The sequence below is a fragment of the Ammospiza nelsoni genome, chromosome 5 (assembly GCF_027579445.1).
Source record: "Ammospiza nelsoni isolate bAmmNel1 chromosome 5, bAmmNel1.pri, whole genome shotgun sequence".
In the NCBI taxonomy this organism is placed as follows: Eukaryota; Metazoa; Chordata; class Aves; order Passeriformes; family Passerellidae; genus Ammospiza; species Ammospiza nelsoni.
The window spans coordinates 45182110-45202606 of NC_080637.1; the positions used below are offsets into that span (position 1 = coordinate 45182110).

A 20497-nucleotide genomic window follows, 5' to 3' on the forward strand; every position below is an offset into this window, starting at 1 on the left:
TTTTTCTGTCCCAGGTCCTTCTACATAGAAAAATTTTGAAAATTGTTTCGCCGGTTTCACCTTGTGTGGAATCTGTAGCTGCTCTGTAGGGCACTACTTTTCTACTCTCCAGGTGACTCTAGCTTTACCAGCTCTCCTCTCATTGTACCTCTCTCCTTTCTGCTCTTCCATGCTTGCTGTAGGGCCCTGTTTGTCCTCTGGCACCTTTGTTCTCTCTGTCCCTCACAAAGCTGAAGTGATCCAAGGGAACGGTTACGATGACATTTGAGCTTCTCTGCAGCAGTGTGTTGATATTTACACTGAGCTGATTATTAGCAAGTGGAGCACATGACTACATTGTAAAATCTGCTGAGTTTAACCAGTGCTTCAGGGGAAAAGAAGCAGGAAGTAGAGTGATGCAGGGGCTGTGTGTCAGTCCTTTCATGGTTGGTGGGGACTGTGCCATTAATTTGTCTGGGTGGTAAGGGATGAAGTGTGCTTTTCAGCTGATTCTTACACTGCTTTATAGTTGTTATTTGCTGCATATTCCCTGCCTTGACTGTTACTCTTCTCTGCTTCAAAATAAACCAGGCCATTTAACACTAGGGTAGAGTGGAGGGTGTCCTAACCCCAGCCCTGCACAAGAAGCCTTTTAAGATGTCAAGCAACAGAACATCCCATCCCAGGTTTTGATTAAGGAAAAGAGTCGTTATCAGCTTTGGTCTTAGGCACAGACTAACTGAGGGAATGAAGGCAGAGGCAAGATACCTCTTGTCTCAGCACACAGTTATTAAAAGAACATGTCTGGAGGCAAAAAAGAGGCCCAAGAACCCAGAGAAACCAGACAGATTTAACAAGAATTTCTCTTACCCTCTGTTTGGGGAGGCAGAGGGAAAGCATCTTGCTGAAACATGGTTTTAGAAATTTTTTATTTATGTGGTTAATCTAAATTTGCAACAGTAGCAAACAAGCTATTTCAGAGTACAAAATGGGGACACTGGGAGGGGTCTTTTTTTTTTCTGGTTTCAGGGAAATGTTAGGCTACTGTGAACTGCCAGTTATGTTTTAGTGAGGCTGAAGTGTAAAAGCAGCAGAGCTTTGGAAGTCATGGGGGCTTTGACACCTCTCTCTACCAACCTGTGTTTGCCTACCTAACCCTCGAGATACTATTTTCTCACTTCTCTTTGGCTATGGTATCTCCATGTTCACGTCTCAGGCAGCTGTTGGTCCTCGTTCTACAGCTTGCATCATTTCTGCAGCCACAGGTCACTCCCTGTACCTTCCACGTGGGTGGAAATGGGGCAGGCCAGGGACCTTTTCCATGTGGGGAAAAGAATAACACAGAGTGCTGATAGAAGAGCAAGAAGGCCTGCAGTGGTATTGAAAGGTGGTCTCTGTGGAGGGAAGAGATTCAGCCTAAAGCAGCTGAACTTCTCTCCTGGGCCCCAGCAGAACCTGCAGATTGCTCTCTCATCAGCTGTGCAAGAAGGCTGTGTCCACATTAGCAATTCATTACAATACAACAGTGTGGTTTGGAGGAAAATCTTGTCATTGTCTCCACTTACCATGCGGTGTTTCAGTTCTCAAAGTGGTTTTGGTGCATACAAACCACATTCCTTCAGGAGGAAATGAAAACAGAAGCTTTGCTTCCAATCTGCACTACATGCACTCTAGTGCTAATGGGGACAAGAGATTCCAAAATAGCGTGTGAGCTGCATCATCACAAGGTTCTCCAGCACATACCTAACACTTCTTCTCAGAAAGCTTTGAAACACATGTATAGTGGAGGTGTTTGGCTTCAGTGACTAGGCTAAATATAATCTAGAATAAACCCCCAAAACATATATCATGGAAAAATGAGGTGCATTAGTATCAACTATTTCATTCTACCAATCCAGTCCTTATATGCTGAATTACTTTCTTCTGAAAATGCTGCTTACTTTTTCCTGTACCTTGAGCTGGCTTTAGGAAATGCCAAATTTAACCTAAAAATGTACCTAGAATCTTTCTTCTATCTAGTAAGGGGGATGCCCACACAACTTAATTATATATGTTAGCCCTTTAATCACTAAAGACAGCTCTCTAATCACTATTAAAGAGCTAATGTTGCTCATCTTACCTTGAATGAAAGACATAAAGCAAAACCTGCCAGCAATCACACTAGTAGATATGCTGGTACTGTAGCCAAGGATACATGGAGAGCTGTGGAATTGTACCCCAGGGTGGGTGAAGGCACATAGGCTGAAAACTGCACTCAGTAAGATGCCTACTCACCAAAACAGAAAAAGGCAGACATAGCTGGGTGAATAACAGTGACAATGTCATTCTCTCCTGAGTGGAAACTACTATGTGCCTGCTATAAGGGTAGAAGAAAGCAGTGTTTAGCCAGAATGATGAAAGATGTAACAATCTACATTTACCAATATAATTACAAAATTATAATTACAAAATTATATAAATTCTTAACTGTTGTATTGTCTTCCCCCCCCCTTTTCCTATGATATCCATTTATTTATGAGCTTCTTTATTTGCATCGCTCAGTGGCAGCACTGATGTAAACGTCTGCAAGTACCCGGTGCTCTGTGCTGCTATTGTCACTTACAGTCAAGATTTAGTTACAACTGCTCCCAGGAGCCATAATGTGCCCTCATGCCTCACATATCCTACTGTGAATTGAAAACATGTTCTAACAAAATGTTATGAAATTACATGCAAGATTCTGGAGATATTTTTTCATATGGAAAATTTTAGTGTTCTTTAAGAATCTGTAATTTGTACAGTTTAATATTTTTTTCCTTGCCATGTCAGATAAACCTAGACATTCTGCTCTCTGATGATAGTACATTTGGAGATATGAGAGAAACAGGGAGCTGCTGGAACATATTGCAGAAGCCTAAAGCACTTAGCAACAGAGAAAGTGTGGGCTGCAGCGACAGAAGCTGGAATGTGGAAACAAGTGACATCGAGGCGGCTGTTTGGGAAAGAAGAGCTTTTACTTTGTTTATAATTTCAGTAATTCTAAAGAACTTGGCAGTGTGGGAGGTCACTGCAGTCTGACTCTGCACATATCCTTTTCTGTGTGCCTGTTTTTCAAATGCCTATGATAATTATTACCAAGAGTGCTGGATGTTCTAATTTCCTTTTGTATTTCCTGTTTCTCAAAAACTAGAGAAGTAAAATTAAGGTATTTGTTTTGCATCAGTTTATTCTGTTAAGACATACTCGTGGCAGGCACTGTGAATAGTTTTTAAAATGATAGTGATAATGTCTTCTGGAGTGATACAATCATTTACCATGATGCTTTTTAGTGCTTTGCATTGGAATATCCTGATAGTGTGCACTAATGATAGTGTGGATGTCAAATAGCTGCTAAAGAAAAGATGCCTGAGGTGCTGAACAGGGTAAATTGAGCTGAGATAAAATAAAAATGTTTCTGACATCACAGTGACTTTTACAAGGGCATTCAGAAATCAGTGCATTTCTAAGTTCTGCAGGTCTTACTGAGGTAGAAATTATCTGGAGAACTTTACTCACCACTTACTGGGGATTGTTTTACCTAATGCATATGCGCCTGTAAATGCCAAAATCTCCTTTCCTCTGAAAAGTTATTGTGCACATTAAATGCAGGGGCTGCACAGCTCTAGGTTTGAAAAAAATGTCCTTAGGCAACAGAGGACATTTAAGGAACTTGGAAACCTTACCATGATTGTTACATTTTGTATTAATGAAGGTTGAACTAGCCATTATCTTGTATTTTCTTTTTCCTCTCTATAAATACCTCTTGTGGTTTGCATAATTCGGTAATCTAACTGTGTCTACTTTTGAGGTATTACCACTTGTAAATAACAGTTAAAGTAAATGATAGAGATGTACCAAATTATTATAATAGAGGTGCTACAGGACTTTGTAGAACAGAAAAAAAAACAAGGACTAAATTTATATAACAATGATGCCTGAGGAACTATTTGTATCGAAGTGTAACAAATTTATCTACTCACTGAATACTACAGTGTTGAATAGCTTCAGGCTACTGTTGGTATTCTTTAACTCCACAGGTGACCTGTCATTGGGTAACTGGCCTTTTAAAGGGAATTAGATTCAGCCTAACTACTGATATCAACTGTTTACTTCCAAAATGTTATAGCAATTTAAGATACGAACATGCAGGAATCACCTCACATTAGATGGCAAATTAAAAAAAATAAATAGAAAAGTAAGATAAAAGAATTTAAAAAAAAAATTAACACAAAATGCAGTCACCAGGCCAAAGCTGGGTGACAAATGTGTTACTGAGAAAGTTAATAAAGTACAGAGACATCCCTGGGCTGTAAGAGAAGTGTAGTGTAGGTGTTATCAAATCATCCAGACTCCAACAGGGTGAACCTGAAAAGTCATCCTATGACACAAACAGCAACATCTTCAAGCCTTCCAAAACACACTGGGACCTCTTACAGCTCACTTATGGAGAGAAGATCACTTTCGTTTGAACCTCCCAGGTCCCTTTGCTTAGGAACAACCCTGAAAATATGTTCCAGCATTTGTAGCCTCAGGGCAAAACACTTTTCCTTGAGGAAGGTTCCCACAGCTCCCTGTCTGCAAACTTCTCAGGGTTTAAGCGCCAGACTGTCTCTCCTTTTTAATGTCTCGCTTCCACATTAACAGCTACAGAGTCCCAGGGAGGAAGTATCACCTGTCGAAGGAGTTTCAAGACCTGAAATTCCAGCACCATTGCTAAAATATATGTCTTGACCTACTCCCACCTAATGTTTTTCCTTTCTTCTTGCTTTCTTCTTCTACTGCTCTCCACTGCTGCCTTTCTCTTATTATAAGCAGGACCATTATCTCTTTATCTCAGATCTCTGTTGTACCCAGCGTACATAATTGCCACCATCAACCCTTAATTCTCTGACTCAGAAAATGTAAGTCAGAGGCTTGAGGGAGCGCCACCTGCACTGCAGAGATCTGCCAGGGCCCTTCACCTTCCCATTCAGCACTCCCACTCTCTGCCTTCTATTTCAGTTACTGCTCCAAAGAACAGCTCAGATAATGGAAACTGTAGGAGCAGTAAGGTTAGCCACCACACTTGCCTCTGCTTAGAAGTCTTAATTTTTATTTTTAAACTGTGCAAAATCTTTTCCAAAATAAGGAAAAAAATCCCCAAACCAATCAACCAGCCCCTTCCCAGCTCCCCCTCCCCACCAAAACACAAAAAACTACCTTGAGAATGAAGACTTTTTTCTCTAGAAAATGAGCCTGGAACTTCCCTTTTAATGTCTGAAAGCAGTCAGCATCACTATCAGGCATGGAGCTGGAGCTACATACTAGTCAGTGTTGCTGTTATCAAAGGTAAGTTTATTCAACTTTAGGTCTGAGAAACAGAGGCTAGGGACTAAAGTTGCCACAGCTAACTTTATCCTTTTCTTGGCCCAAAACCCCTGACCACAACAAACACAAAAAGTGAAAGTATCTCTTTTAGGAAGGATTCTGAAGACGGTATAATTTTTTATTTTTCATGTTTTTTCATCTTCTCTCCAGACTGTCACTTTCCTGAGCAACCTCTGGTGATGTACTTGAGAGACCTACTTCCACCAGCCTTAAAGGCATGATTTTTTTTCCTCCTAAGGGAAGACTGGCCTTGGGAGGACTCTACTCTTAAACATCACAGGCACTTAGGATGCTGCAGACCTTTTCCCTTTCCTCTCGTGTCCCTTCACTCCTTTCTTTTGTCTTTGCCTTGTGGTCCAGTGCTTTCTGTGAATATCTGTATTCTGTCTGGGCTCCCTCCTCCTCTGCCTTGAAAAGAGAATACCAGCCACATGCTCTTTTCCATCCTGTACAACTAAAACAGAAGTTGTACAATCATCTACTATGCTTCCTTCTCCCTGTATGCCAAATGCCACATCTTACAGCCCTTGAATTTTCCAAGGCAAATCACAGTTTCTGCATCCCATTAACAATAGTCTCTCCTCTCCTGTCATCTTCATGCCTGTACATTCCCAGATCCTTCACTCTGTGCACCTGTGGTGCTGTGAATACTGGCTATTAAATGTGCACCCACACTATGCAAAGCAGCACCTGATCAGAAATGCACAGCGTGGTCCCAGATACTCTGAGTCTGGAGACAGACTGTTCTGGTACATCCTTCTGCTGTAGTTACATTGTTTTGGTATTTCCACACTGATCAGTGCTGTGCCAAGTGGCTAAGCCTGATTAGAGCTGGCTCAGATGCTGCATCTGGTGTCAGGTCAGAACAGGCAACAGAGTCATCTGACCTCTCACTGAAATGGGAATTTGGCGTTATGGCTCTGATAAACTCATTTCCTTTTCTTCTTATGCTTTCTGAAAACACACCAATTTTCACTGTCCCTGAATGATCAGACTCCTACAAACTACAGATCATATAAATGCTGAAAAGGGCTAGGTGGGTATTGCTGGGACAGCTGAACAAACAGGAGGAACACTATTACAGTAGGATAAACATTACTCTCAGACATGCATCTTAGCATGCATTTTAAGGAAATTATTATGGGTTTTCTGGAGGGACCATGCATATCTACTGCATGCTAAGGGCAGGCTCTCTATTCTCTCAGCCTCTGAAAATGATTGTAATGAAACAATGTGAGCAGAGTCATCACACTGAGTCCTACAGTCAGTGACTGATCTGCTGCCTACCAGCCAAGCTGCACAGACACAGCATTTCCATGTACATAGCCTATGGAGGGTAGCCTAGAAAACATGGAGGCTCCTAGGAAAGTACATGATCCATTAACTTTATCATTTTAAGGAAATAAACCAAAGATATAAAGAAAATGATGTTGTTATTCTAGAGCTGGAGAACACTTTTTGTAACAGAGCTTAATGAAGTCATCCTTTTTTCTTAACTGAAATAATGAGATGAACAAAATAGGGCATAGGCCCTATTTGTAAACTTTAACCTGGAAACTGATATAATACCATACACAATGCACTGGCATGTTTTGTTAGGTATTTGTATCACTGCAGCTTTGTCCTCTATGTTAATGGTGTCTCTGAGGAGACACTAAAAATCTTCACCTCTTGAAGACAAACAGAAGATGTACTTCTGCAACAAGTAAAAAATGTTTAACTTGTGGCTTAAAGTTTGTAAGCATTTCCCTCTCCTCTGTTTGCAAAATGGAGATAGCAGTGGTGTCTTAGGCTGTCTTCAAGTGTAGATATTTTAAAAAACACCTCTCCAGAAATTGCATAATTGGTTTTCATTCTGCTTCAAAAGAAATTTTTTTCCCAATTAGCAAAGTAGTCAATGGCTAAAAGAAAAACATTGTAATCAGAGCAGATCTGTACTGTGAAACAACTAGTCACGGGGACCAGATAGTCACATAATGCACATTTTGGGGGTTTTACTAGTCTGTTCCTGGAGACTGAATGTCTGGTATCAGATGGAGGATGTCAGATGTGCTCGTGGAGTGCACACTTCAGCTTAGATTCATTCAGAGAGAGTCCAGCCCATGCGCTCAAGATCATTCTGTAACATATAGCAAGTGCAGAACTGGGGATACCACAAAAGTCTGCTCTTGATCACAACCAAACTACCAATGTAAATGCACCTCCAAATTATCATGGAATATTTCTATTCATGTTTTAAACCTAGTGATTATGTTTCTGATGTCAAAATTAAAAATTTATGTTATTTTTTGTGCTAACCCAGATGGATGTAAAATGCTTTACTTCAGAGAAGTTCTGTCTGCCTTCTTCAAGGAACCATTCTGTCAGCCTTATAATGGAATTATATAGGTCAGCATAACAAAATTTTCTTCTTTAAGGATAATTTATTAAGCAAATCTACTGCTAACAATACAGAAGAATACAATCTACCCACTTACTTTGATTCTACAAAGGTAAATACCATGGTTTTGTCTCTGAATTTAATAAATATGCCAGAGTATATGAAGTGGATCCACTGAGTAAAAAATCAACCATTTTAATGTATCCATATCTAACAGATGAAGAGCCATATGTCCACCTGAAAGCATTTTAGTAAATTTTTCAAAACTTGCTACCAAGGTTTCATCTACATTTATGAGGCCAAGATCTAACCACATTTTGTTATTGCATCAATTAAACATGGTAAACTGCTAATAGCAATTTCTGATTTTCCTAAGATGTTATCGTGTAGAGAAAAAATAATTGTTCATTTTTATTAATTTGAAATTCTGAGGGAGAAAAGGGTAAAGATTACAGTTTTATTTTTCTTTTCACATGTATGTAATATGCAAAACAATGACTTGTTCCAAATTTTCTAAAATTCTAAAGTATTAAGATAAAAGTTTGCAATTACATAATTACATATATCATTATTAGAAATAATACATATAAAAAGATCAGAATGGTTTATATAATTAAAAATAACTAGAAAATATAATTACATAGAATATTTTTTAAAATATTGAAAAATATGAAAAATCCAAATAACTGTGTAAAAACAGATTTTTTTTTCTACTTCCTTGAGTAAGCAATGCTTAATAAAAAAAATAACGACTCTTCCACATTGTGTCATTTTGTACTGCTGACCTCCAGTTTGCTAAATCTCCTAGTCCAAGGTAAGGCTATTGTCCAAAACAATTTCTGTCAGCTGCTTGAAAAAACTTCAATCAGCAGATACTTTGACCTTGGAGTGAAATATTCTTGCAAGCAAGTGCAAAACTAGTAAGAATGGAAAATGGAAGCAACGGTGTCAAAAAGTTTCAAAATTCATACTGTAATGCAGAAAGAAAAGGCCTGAACAGAAATGCATTTATCTAAAAATATTGGAGGGCATCACCAGCTTATTTTAGGTGTCCTTTTGTTGCCAATAGTTTATTCGTAGAAGAGGCTATTTTGATCCTGTGAGTACTCCCAGATCAAATGCACAACAGAGAAAGAGTCATGATAAGGATGCATTTGGCTACTCAGGAGTTATATATACAAACAATAGTGTAATTTCCCCAGGATCATTTCTATCTACAGCATTTGCAGCAGCTCAGAATTATAAACAGCAAATGTGCGTCAGGAGAATAGGAATAAAAATGCATTGTCATACTTGGCTTCAGGAGAATTTGGGAAGATCTTCAGAACTAATTTATTTCTTGGAATAGGCTATACTTTCATTTAATGTTTGGCTGAGGATATTTATGAAATGAAGAAAATATATTTTAAACAAAACATCCCACCACTTTTATTCCAATATCAAATCTAACTACTAGATGCCTACCTAGCAATCAGCTTAAGCTGAATGTAGCTAAAATTGAAATAATTTACACACTCCATCTCTGCTACTTCGCATTTCATGGCAAAAAACTACCTCAGCCATCTCTGCTCAACAAATTGGATGTTGTCTTTAGCTAAGGACTCTCTCTAGCTTTTTTATACATACATGTAAGTGTTCCACATTTTTAGAGTGTTTCTAAGATGCAGCTTCCATGCACATCACTAAAAATCTTGTGCATACATTCACTTTTTCATTATTGGAAAGGATTTACAGGGGTTTTTTTTGCAAGATATCTTTACAGTTGCTCTAAACTAGCCTTAGGCGTAGCTTCGTCTTCAGAAGAATCCCTACGGCTTCCTGAGATTTGAGACAAGATCTTTTAGTGTGACATGAACTTTCCTCCATAGTCTGTCTACTGAACTGAAAATAGTACATTCTCAGATGAAATATTTGCAGGTTCCTAGAAGCCTTTCCAAAATAATCTCATCATCAGTTGATGTCTACTTGAGTAGAATTTACTTGTAAGCTAGAATGAAGTATATTTTATAAAAATTAAGAGAATAACATGAACTGCAGGCAAGCTCTCTCCTTGAAGCAATATTTCCATTTTAGAAAACTCGCTCACGAACTTTCATATTTCCAACTGCTACCTTTGGCACTTAAGTCCATAATGACGATCTCAGACCTCTTACAAACTCAAGCAGCTATATAAAACCTGTACTGTACCTTCCTCCCCAAAGACTGCTTAACCTACTCAATGCATAATGATACAACTTGAGTGGGTGAGTCAAATCTCGCAGATTGTTCACAAAAATATTACACACTCCTACACTTTCTTTGCAGCGGGGATGAAATCAGCTGAACACGATCACTTCTCCCAGATTTCTCCCATTTTCTGCAGGTCAACTGAGATTAACTTATATGCCTAAGAAAATTTTCCTAATGATAAAAGGAAACTTGGAAAACCTTTTTGTCAGCATTCACACTCAGATTTTAAAAGAAAAAACCCACTTTAATATACTGTAATCTTGAAAGCTCTCATGTCATTTTTAGAGTTTGGCACTGAAGCCTTTCATATAATACAATGAAAACACAGAGACAACTGTCACCCCAAGCTTGAATGCAGCTCTGTAAGAACCTGGCACTGGCATAGTTCTCAGTCACTGCAGTTCTTTCTTGTGTTGATCACTCTTCTCTCTTCCTGGTACAACACTGACGAACTAGATCAGAGAGGAAGCCAAGAACCATTTTCAAGTAAAAATGTAGCATTTCCCTTCTCTTAGCATTCACTTGCATCAGAACTGTCCCAGATCTGCTTTCATTATATATTAAAAGATGATCAATTGCTTGTCAAAAGACACATGCCTCAGCTATTGTTAATCTATGTCCCAGAGTTCAGAGAGCTTGCCATTGTCTGACAAATTTTGTATACTGCTGTCTGACAGGAAGAGCACTGAAATATTTTACAAATATGTGTCACTGTCTCAGTAAAGGACTTGAATTGCTGCTTTATTTTAAAATCTGTATGGTGTCCTAAGTAAGCCATTCCCACCATCTTTTCACATTTCTCTACCTTTGCAATCAGGCATGTAACTTCCTAGTTCAGGACATATTTCTTGATGGTATAGCAAAAAACTACAAATGCTGTCAAAAAAGGACAGTGTACCTCTCAGCTCCTTGGTAACTTTCCTATGGGAAGGCAGTAAGTAGCCCTTAGATAAGGGTAAGAATCCACAAATTTTGATTGAATGGAAACACAGATTTAAGTAAGGCATCTGAGTCTACAGACACTTTCAGTAAGCCACAAGCAGCTTTACCAAAAACAGCCCAGAAGCAAGGAGGTGGGAAGGAAATGCTGACTATAATCTCTCATAGCTGCCCATAAAGGTCCAGGATCCTCGTGTGTCTCATTAGCTGTAGGTATAGACAGATGCCACAGAAGGTGATAGCAAGAAGCTTGCAGGTCTGCTGCACCACTCTGCTTCCTGTACAGTTAATTATTTGGAAGGTACATTAATTCCAGCATGTGTTTGGCCTCTGTAAGCTCAGCACAAGTTCTTATTTTTCCCCCTGCCATTGGACAACTTCCTCATATCTATAAAGTGCCAGTGTTCCTGGCATTCAGCAGCTTAGTTCACTTCTAGCTGCATGATGGCTTTTTATGGAGCGTATCAGGTAACTTAAAGGCACTACTTTGATTCCCCTATAGCATGTGAATAACAAATGCTGTACTGTCATATAAAACATTGTGTTTCCTTGACCTTGTTTTGCTTGACTAACTTACAAAGTAAATTTCTCCGTAAGAATCACTACGTACCTGCTCTTGCTTCTTTCTCTAGAATCTCTTCTATTTTTTGAATCCAACAATTCACTCCTACTCAAAGGGGAATACCCTACCCAAAGCAGATTCCCACTGGCTCTTAGGACTAGGCAGGCATATTGCAAGTACAGTAAATGCAGATCCCAGTTCTGAATATGTAATACATAAGTGTGTTAAGCATTATTTAAAATTCTCATGTCTTCATTAGCCTATCAGCCTGAGATACTAAGTGATGGCACAGAATCATTTCAGCTCAGACTATTTTTCCTGAAAGCATCAAGGAAGAGATGACATAAATGTAGCTCTTTCAAACCTCTGGGGACTGTCAAGTTACCCTGCAGAAGTCTGGTAACACAGCATCCATGACTACCTCTTTTCTATGAATATCAAAGAGCAAAGTCTGTAGGCACCATAATTCAGGTGTATATTTGCTACAAGCATCCTAGAAAGGGATCTGAAAGTGCATCTCAGAATTATCCATAGGAAACAAACTTTGATTGATGTACTAGATAGGGTTCAGCAGACGTTACCTCAGCCCCTGTACCCAGATATCACTGAACACTCTTCCTGCCCAACTCTGCTGTGATAATGCAGTGTTTCCCCCCTTTGTTTGCTCTTAGTAACCACTGCTGTTCACACAAGTGGAACTGACACACGAGAAGTAAGCAGGCAGCTTGATGAGTCAGCAGCAAGGTTTTCCTTCTTTACAGCTCAAGCATACTCTTGGCCCCACATCTATGAGAGCAGACACTTCCTATATGGGTTTTTACTAAGTTAACTCTTTGTGGGTGCTTCTATTTCTGAGGCAGCTTCCTTCTATCTGACCTGGTAGTATTAAAGCACCGGCTGCTATACCCTCTCTATTTGGGTCAGGGGATTTACCTAAGTTCCATTTCTTGGGATCCTGTCCATGTCAATGCTCCATAATCTATCCTCCCTAATGTTACCATAGTTCAGATTACTATCTAAATGTTCACTGACCAATGATGAATAAATCATTAGCTTTCCAATCAACAGATTACATATTTTTAGGGTGTAGGGGCCCTAATGTAATATAATTCAAAAACTTGCTATAAACTTTCCAAGTCATACAGGTATGCTCTACCTTTGAGGAAATTATCCTATCATCCTTCAGTAGCCATTCCTCTTACTGTTTTGTATACTTCAAGCTTTTCTCTGTAAAGATCAGGTTATATGTGCTGAATGCTTCTGAAGAATCTACACTCCTGGAGTTAAAAAGTTCTAATCATTCATCTACAAGCCTTTTTGACTTTTGGACCCAATTAAGTGTCCAACACACTAAATGTAACATGGAGACTATCTGAAGTTTAAACTCCAGTCTGCCCCAGAACAGTATAATAGGAATCAATATTGTAAGCATCCAAAATTGAAATAACATAGACACTATAGTGTTTGTGGTAGTGTAGTTCCTTGCTATGGTCCACCCTGGGTGCTGAAAGGGTCAGAACTGCCCTCCATACATTAAACCTCCACCTAGCAGGGAATGCATACTTTGATCCTGTTGAACTCTGACCCAAGAATTTTAGACTAAACAATCTTCATGAGCTGGCTGACCAACTACGCCCTGGTTAACCTCCCAGTGGTTACAGCTTTATCTTTACATAGCTCTGCAATCTTGCCCTCTGGGGAATGGCTATCCTCCCTTTCCCTTATTATTTTCTGTGACTCAGTTCGTTTCTATGGCTGAAAAGCTAATCCAGATTGCAAATATTATATTCACTCCACCATCTGCTACCCAAATATTAGAGCTATGTAAAGTTTTACTCAGCAGTCCTGTTTCCAGTCTCTCAAGTTCCCCTTGAAGCTTCTAGGCACTGCTGGTTTGAGAACAGCTCTCTCTACATTCCATGCATATGAATATCAGCCCTTTGGGATGCAGCACCATCTAGTGAGGCAAACTAGCTCAGAACTTCATAGGGACTTGAATGCCACTAGCAATACTTACAGCGGCACAGGCCACTTTTCCCAAGAGGCCAGTGTTTTATTAGTCATCTGGTATCCATTACAGGGAGTTCTTTGGTTAGCATGGCAAAGCACAGGAAAAATCTTTAAGTGTGGCGGTTGCTGCTCTCCAAGCCAAGTTCTCGTATTTCATTTGTTCTGTAAAATTTGTCTCTGTACACAGTGATTTCTAAATCTCTGCATCAAAATCTTTTTGCCATGTCTTACCATTGCAGACTTAATTTTCTACCTCCTTCACAGGGGAACTCACTCCCTCTTGTTCTTTAAATTTGTGCCCACCTAAATGCATAGCCATTGTCACTAGATCTTCCCATAATCTCGCAATACCTGTCGGATAATGGATCCACACAACTCCCAGCAGGTAACAATAATAAATCAATGTGTAAAATGAGTCAGACACTTTAGTCATAAATTAATCATATTTTTGCATCTTTGCAATTTTCCAAGGATGAATAGTATTTAGATGATTCCCATGTCATTTCTTTGACCTCGCTAATGCAGTATTTTCTGATTCCAGTAATTCAGTCTGCTGATGCTGTGTATCTCCAGCTGCTGGAAGGATAGTTATTTTGCTGTCATCTATGAATGCACTTTTCAAGTGTTTCTTCACTTTACCCATCTCTATTGATCCTTTTCCTTGATTCACTGTCGAGAAAATGCCTCCATAGGCCCTGGTTGCCAGGACACTCTGCTCACTTACCATATTTCTCTCACTTTCATGTTTTCACTTCAGCTGTCCCTTATGCTCATCGTGATGACGAACATGGCAACAAAATCAGTTTCCTTCACATCCCTCCCAAACCTCTTTACCACAGCGTCTGTAAAGAACTTCAAAACACACAGGTTGTTATAAGCACATCCTGTAATATAAATACGGGCGGGTAGTTTCCTAGTTTGTTTGTTTATTTATTTATTTGTTTATTTAGATAGACGTAACCATTTAGAGGATAAGCACACATTTATGCGTAGCCGTGCAGCAGGCACAGCGACACAACATGCTAAGTGCCATCCCTGGTGAAAGGGGCTGCGGAAAAGCCGCGCCCTGCGGTACCTCCCGCTTTGCCCAGGACGGCCCCTCGGGGCCGCTGCCCGCGGCCGTTGCCCGGAGACAGCGACGCGCCCGGGCCGTGCCGGGCCGGGCTGTGCCGAGCATGGCGCAGCCCGCCGGGCCGCAGGCCCCGCACGCCTCTTTCTTCGGGCCCGTGGCGCGGGGCAACCCGGTGGTGGACAGCTTCGAGGGCGAGCTGCGGCGCGTCCTGAGCTCCCTGCGGCGGCTGCGAGGCGCGGGGGAGGCCAAGCCGCCGCAGCACGACCTGCACCGCCACGGGTAGGGCTGCGCCGCCGCCCCCACCCCGATCCCCGCGTCGCCGCGCGCTCCGGGAGCCGCCCGCCGTTCCCTCTGGCCCTGCCTCAGCTCCCTTTCTCGGCCGCACCTCTCCTCCTTCGCCCTGTTCCTTCAGCCGCCCCGCGGGCTCTCCGCGCCGCCGCCCCGCCGCTCCCGGCCCGCCCTTCCCGGCCCGCCCTTCCCGGCCCGCCGGGCAGCACCGACCGGGGCGCCACGCCCGGCCCTGCCCGGCTCCCCCCTCACGCCACGGGCTGCGCTGGGCATCCCGCGCCCGCTGCACTGGGGGATAGCCAGGAGTTTGCTCGCCAAACAAACTTCCCCAGCGGTGTGCCAAAGCAATCAGTTTCCTTTTATTTATTTATTTATTTTTCATTGTAATGAAAACCCCTTAGAAATCTGAGCGCCGTTTTGTGTTTTCAGTGCTTCCTACAAGTCAGTGCTTTAGGGAAGAAGCGCAAGGGGCTGTGGAAGTTGGCAGCACCACTGTTGGTTCTGTCAGAGCTGCCTGAGCTTCCTGGTGGGAAAGTCCCCTGACAGTGCTGCAGGGACTGGCAGCCCACCAGCGTGTGCGGCTGCTTGCGAGTGTGAGCTCTTGTGGGCACGTACGTGCCTTCAAAAGCAGGGCTACGCGAGGATAACAGCGCACAGCTCTTTTTGGGCATATGTCTCTGTCGACGTTGGTATATTTTTGTACACATAGATGCAGGCAGAGCATATGGCAAGTATAATAGTGCATATTTGTTTGCTCGCATACATGCATATCTGTGGGTATGCATAAGTCGAGATTTTGTAATGCAGTTAAGATAGAGCAACTGGAATCAGTGTATGATTCATAGTGCATGCATATGTCTTTTATAGACTGTGCATTTCTCATGTAGCTCTTCCTGCTGCATTTAGGCCCATTGTGATACAAGAGCTCAACTATTTACTTTAAGGTAAATAGTTGATTTTCTGTTGTTGTTACCTGAATCCTACTCTGTTCGAAGTTTACAGGTCTTTAACATAAACCCCACAAGTTTCCCAGGGAATCAAAAGTTCCTTCAAAAACAGCATAGGAGTTAAGTTACAGGGTGGTTACCTTATCACTTATGTGCAGCTTCTACCCTTGCGTATTTCACTCAGTAGTTTCCTTGAAATAGCCCAGAAATTACCCTATTCTGAAGTAGGTGTATACATTTTCAGAAGGTACTCAGATTCTGCAGCCTGGCCTTTTTCTGAGCTGGAGATCTTTCCTATTCTAAGCTATCTGGCTTCCCAATTTGTTTATGGGCACATTCATGATTGGGTCCAGGTCTAGGTGGATCATGCAGGTATTAATCTCCAGGATTTTGCCTCTAGTGTTTTGAATCTCAGTATGTTGGTTTTTTATATTGTTTCAGCAGCTGATTTCAATGGCTTGCTATTTTGAAGCCTTTTTGTAGTTTCAGACCTTTTTATTTCAGCTTTAGCTGATAGGTATTATTACAGTGAAAGCTGTTCTCTCCAGGTCCACTTGGAAGAAGTAACACTACTTGGCTGCTTCAGACACTACCAAAATTGCCAACAGTGGTTCTTCTATGTGTTCTTCGTATTTTCTGGTCGGGAGGTGGCCATGCAGCTGTTTGCAATATAGTGCTAAGTTACCAGTTTTTGTTAACAGTGTCTCCAAGCCTTTTTTTACTTGGCTTCTCAAACCTAAGTAAGTTTTGTCTTATTCAGACTGGTATTTTGTGGATGTGACCCATGACCGTGCATACCTTGGTTGGCATGAGAGCATCTTCACATCTGAAGAAATCTGCAGTGTTTGTCATGGAGATGAGAACTGACTGTATCAAGGCCTTGATCTCAGAAGTCTCTGGTGGTAATGAGCCCTACCAAAATTCCAGGGCAATACTGAGCAACATGAAGCTCCCAGTTAGCTGTGCATCCTCAGGCGTTCTTCATTTGTATAGGGACAGTACAGAGGTAGAAGACTGGAATTCTGATTATTAGCATATGTTCAGGCAGTCAGCAAAGTCAAGACTTTATTTATTTGTGAGGGTGAAATTTCAGGATTCTTCTCCCTACTGCTTCATTGTTTGATAGTGCAAAATTGGAGCATGTGCTGCTTGCAGAACCAGCTGTAGTCGGGCTGGTCCTAAGAATTTCTGAAGGTAATGACTATTACAGATGCTTTCCTAAATGTTCTAAAGACTTCTTGCTATGCCATTTTTCAAACTATCTTGTGGCATGGATTGAGATCAAAGTGTTCTTGTTTTTTGAGCAGTAAGAAAACCATCTACCACATGGCAAGTATGTTCAATTTAGAAAAATAAAATTATCTGCTTCATTCCTCCAAGTCTTTCAAACTTTGGTGTTTATAGGTCAACAAAAAGGCCATGATTTAGACACTTAAATGTTCTAATGTATGAAAAAATTACTGAGGACTTCCCTGCTATCAAAAATCTTTTCAGTCAGAAATAGCAATCGAAAGTAATTTTTCCTCAGCTAAACAAGAATTTGTTTTGCTCCATTTCCCTTGGCAGCAGGTCCATCAAAGCTTTACCTTGAACTATTGATTTTATCTCATGTGTGGCTTAGCCACCCTTATTTAATAAGATGGCTTTTGATCAGTATCAGAGAATTCTTTATACTTTCAGTAAAGATTTTAGTCACATGGGCCTTATCCTGTGCACACCATTATGGGTTGACCTTAGGGAATTTTTTCTACTATGGATGGAAATAAAGAAATTTCATCTCTGAGCTTCAACAGTCCACGAGTCTTTTTTAAGAATTCACTTACTTAACTTGTTACTCTGGTGTCCTACAGGCTGTTTAAAGGAAAGGCTGAGGAGCTGTTTGGGAAGTGTCTCACTCTCCTCCTTTGTCTGTGTCAAAGAAACATTCTTGTGTCATGAACTCACTTGTAGTTAGTCATGGCATTGTAGCAGAATCAATTTACCTTAACCTTCCCACTCTAGTTGAAAGTCTGGTCAGGTTCGTCAGTAGTTTGCTAAACTAGTTTTTTACAGATTTATTACTTGTTTATTATATCTGACAATCTCATGTGTTAACATGAACATTGATGTTAATGAAGATGACCACTGGGGACTTTGAGCTGATCAGTCTGAAAGAAACGTACTAGTCTTAGCTTTCAAGAGCTCCATCCAGGGTCATTCTTGATCGCTCTTTTCCCTCTTTTCTCCCTCTTTCTCTTTTCCCCCTAATATCCATCAAATCTCTGTCTCTGAAATTTTCCTAAATTCTTCCTTACATAGTCCAAGGGAGCTTTGCTCAGCTGCCTGACAGATTCCTTTGCTTTGGAGCCTCCTTACAGATACTAACTGGTGTGGAGTATTTTTCTCAGTATAAGAATTCAGTACCCACCCAGGCTGTTAATTGTTACAGATGGACCAGGAGGGACTCATTCCCATCCATTTGGAAAGTATCTTTCATTTCACTGAGCTATGGTTTCCTTAAAAAATTTGTCCTTAAAAATGCCTTAGAACATTTTATTCTGATTGTTGCTTTTGGCCTAGTTTGTGCTGTTACTGCATTTTTCCTTTAGGATACAACTCTAGGATGCCCTACTTATTTCCTTGCTGCCTACTTTCAAGAACTGAGAATTGTGCTGAGATGATACTTTTAGAAAAAAAAAGGATTATGATTGTTGCATTTCTTAATAGTAAAGATAATTTTGGCAGATTTCTCATAAAGCCATCTGTTTCACCTTGAAATGTGAAGGTGGTTCACAGTTTTCTGTGTGGAAAAAATATTATTTATTGTGGGTTTTTTTTTTTATTGGGTGTGTTCTTATAAGCTGAAGAGTTATGTAAGAGACTGTGAGAATGCCTTCCAAGTGCTTGAACATTAGAGAACAGTTTAAGAAAGTGTCTTACGTTCTAATCTACCATCCCAGTCTTAAGAGAAGTTGAAAAGTTCCAACCACCTCACACCAGTAAGCATGTGCTTTATGCATGACAGTTCAGCTAGAATGATATTTTTCAGATGTTAATTTCTTTATATGTTCATTTATATTTCTTCAGGTGTTTTCTTTCCTCGTAAATTGCTACCTATACATAATTTGGCTGTAGTAGTATCACAAGGCACTCTGCTGACATTTCTATACAATTAATTTGTAAAGAGAATAAATGTAAGAGCTGCCTGACACTGTGAACACCATCAATACTGGTAGTGATTTGCTAAGGGGATACTTTTATGAAAAAATCCCAGTGCTTCTTGGCAGTCTTTGATCAGTTATTGTTTTCCAGCTAGAATGTAGCTTTCTTAAAGAAGCATAGTGTGGGAAGGTTGTACACATGAGGGCACGAGGCCATCAGACCCTGGCTGGGAGGGACTGAAGTACTGGCATGATATAGTCAGTGTCTCTGTAGCAGAGGGAAACTACTTAAAATCACCTTTGTGAGAGGCTTGCTGGTTCAGCAAAATAGGCAATTTGTTGCACAAAGACATCCTTGATGACAACTGTGGCTAGAGTAATAGATGGAGGCGACAGAAGAGCATCACAATTATTGCCATAAAACCCTCTCTGTTTTAGAAAGTGTGGCATTTGGTTCTCTCTGAAACCTACTCCTTACAACTGAAAATTCCTGAACATTTCTTCTTTCATGACTCATGGTGTAGCTCTGTGTAGCATGAGCTCTATACACCATAGCTCTATATATTCTCCAGCTTTATGGTTTATTCCAGGGCTACCAGTTCGCAAGGTTGCAGCTACCTGAGCATACATTGTTATTTTGTAATTTTTTTTCCTGCTCATAACATTTGTAGTTTCCAGTCCAATAATTGCTGTGAACCATAATTCATTGAGTCTAAGATATCAAATTGTTTCTTCCAAGAGAACTTCTCAAATACTAGCTGAAAGGTGGGACAGATTTTCTGCTTGTGACTATGCTTGAAAAACACAATGGGATTATTACTAGGACATTTTAGTGAGAATTTACTTGGGAGAAAAATTCATCCTATTTAAAATGCATGATAAAAATGAAACAGAAATGAAACCCAGAAATGTCCTTGTCTGCCTGTTAAATTTGGTTTTAATGATTACTTGTTTTGAAATATGTAGAAGTTCAAATAGATTTGGAAGAAAGGAGTTTTCAAAATTTGAAGCTTTCTGGATTTGTTTACTTGTTATGACAGGTTTCCTGCCAGTTTAATCTGAGACCTTTTCTCCTATATCTATTTTTTTTTTAGAGCAAATACTTTGTTTGACATTTGGATCAAATACAAGCCACGACTACCAGAGTGGTATTACAATGAAAGACTTGTGAAAGTTGGTGATACCCTTGCTCAGATCAAAGTAAGTAATATGAAATCAGAAAAGGTTAAATCATAGCCTTTGTTTCATTATCTTTCTATTCTGCTTTAATTTTTAATCATATTTTACTGAAAGCTATTTAGAAAGTAGCAAAAGCTTTTGCAAAATTATTCTAGTGACAGTTGGTTGTTAGTATTTCTTGCTTTTTATTGTAAAACTGCCCTGATTTTTAATATATTTTCTATATCTGTATTTTCTATGCACCCATTGCCTTTTCAAATGCCCCAAAATCTTTCTTTTTTTTGTTTGATGTTTCAGCATGGTAGCATACAATATCTGATTGTACCTTTAATGCTGTTAAAAGTACAAATTGACAATGACAGAGCAGTTCCACTGACTCAACTCAAT

General features: G+C 40.2%; 1 protein-coding gene across 1 annotated transcript in view; it reads left to right on the forward strand.

The window, feature by feature from the left end:
* Positions 1-14659: 14659 nt before the first annotated feature.
* Positions 14660-20497, forward strand: part of CFAP54 (cilia and flagella associated protein 54) — a 101211-nt gene continuing 95373 nt past the window's right edge. The window contains exons 1-2 of the mRNA XM_059472565.1: positions 14660-14835; positions 20026-20131. Of these exons, the coding sequence (XP_059328548.1) occupies positions 14660-14835; positions 20026-20131 (282 nt within the window). The remainder of the gene's footprint in view (positions 14836-20025; positions 20132-20497) is intronic.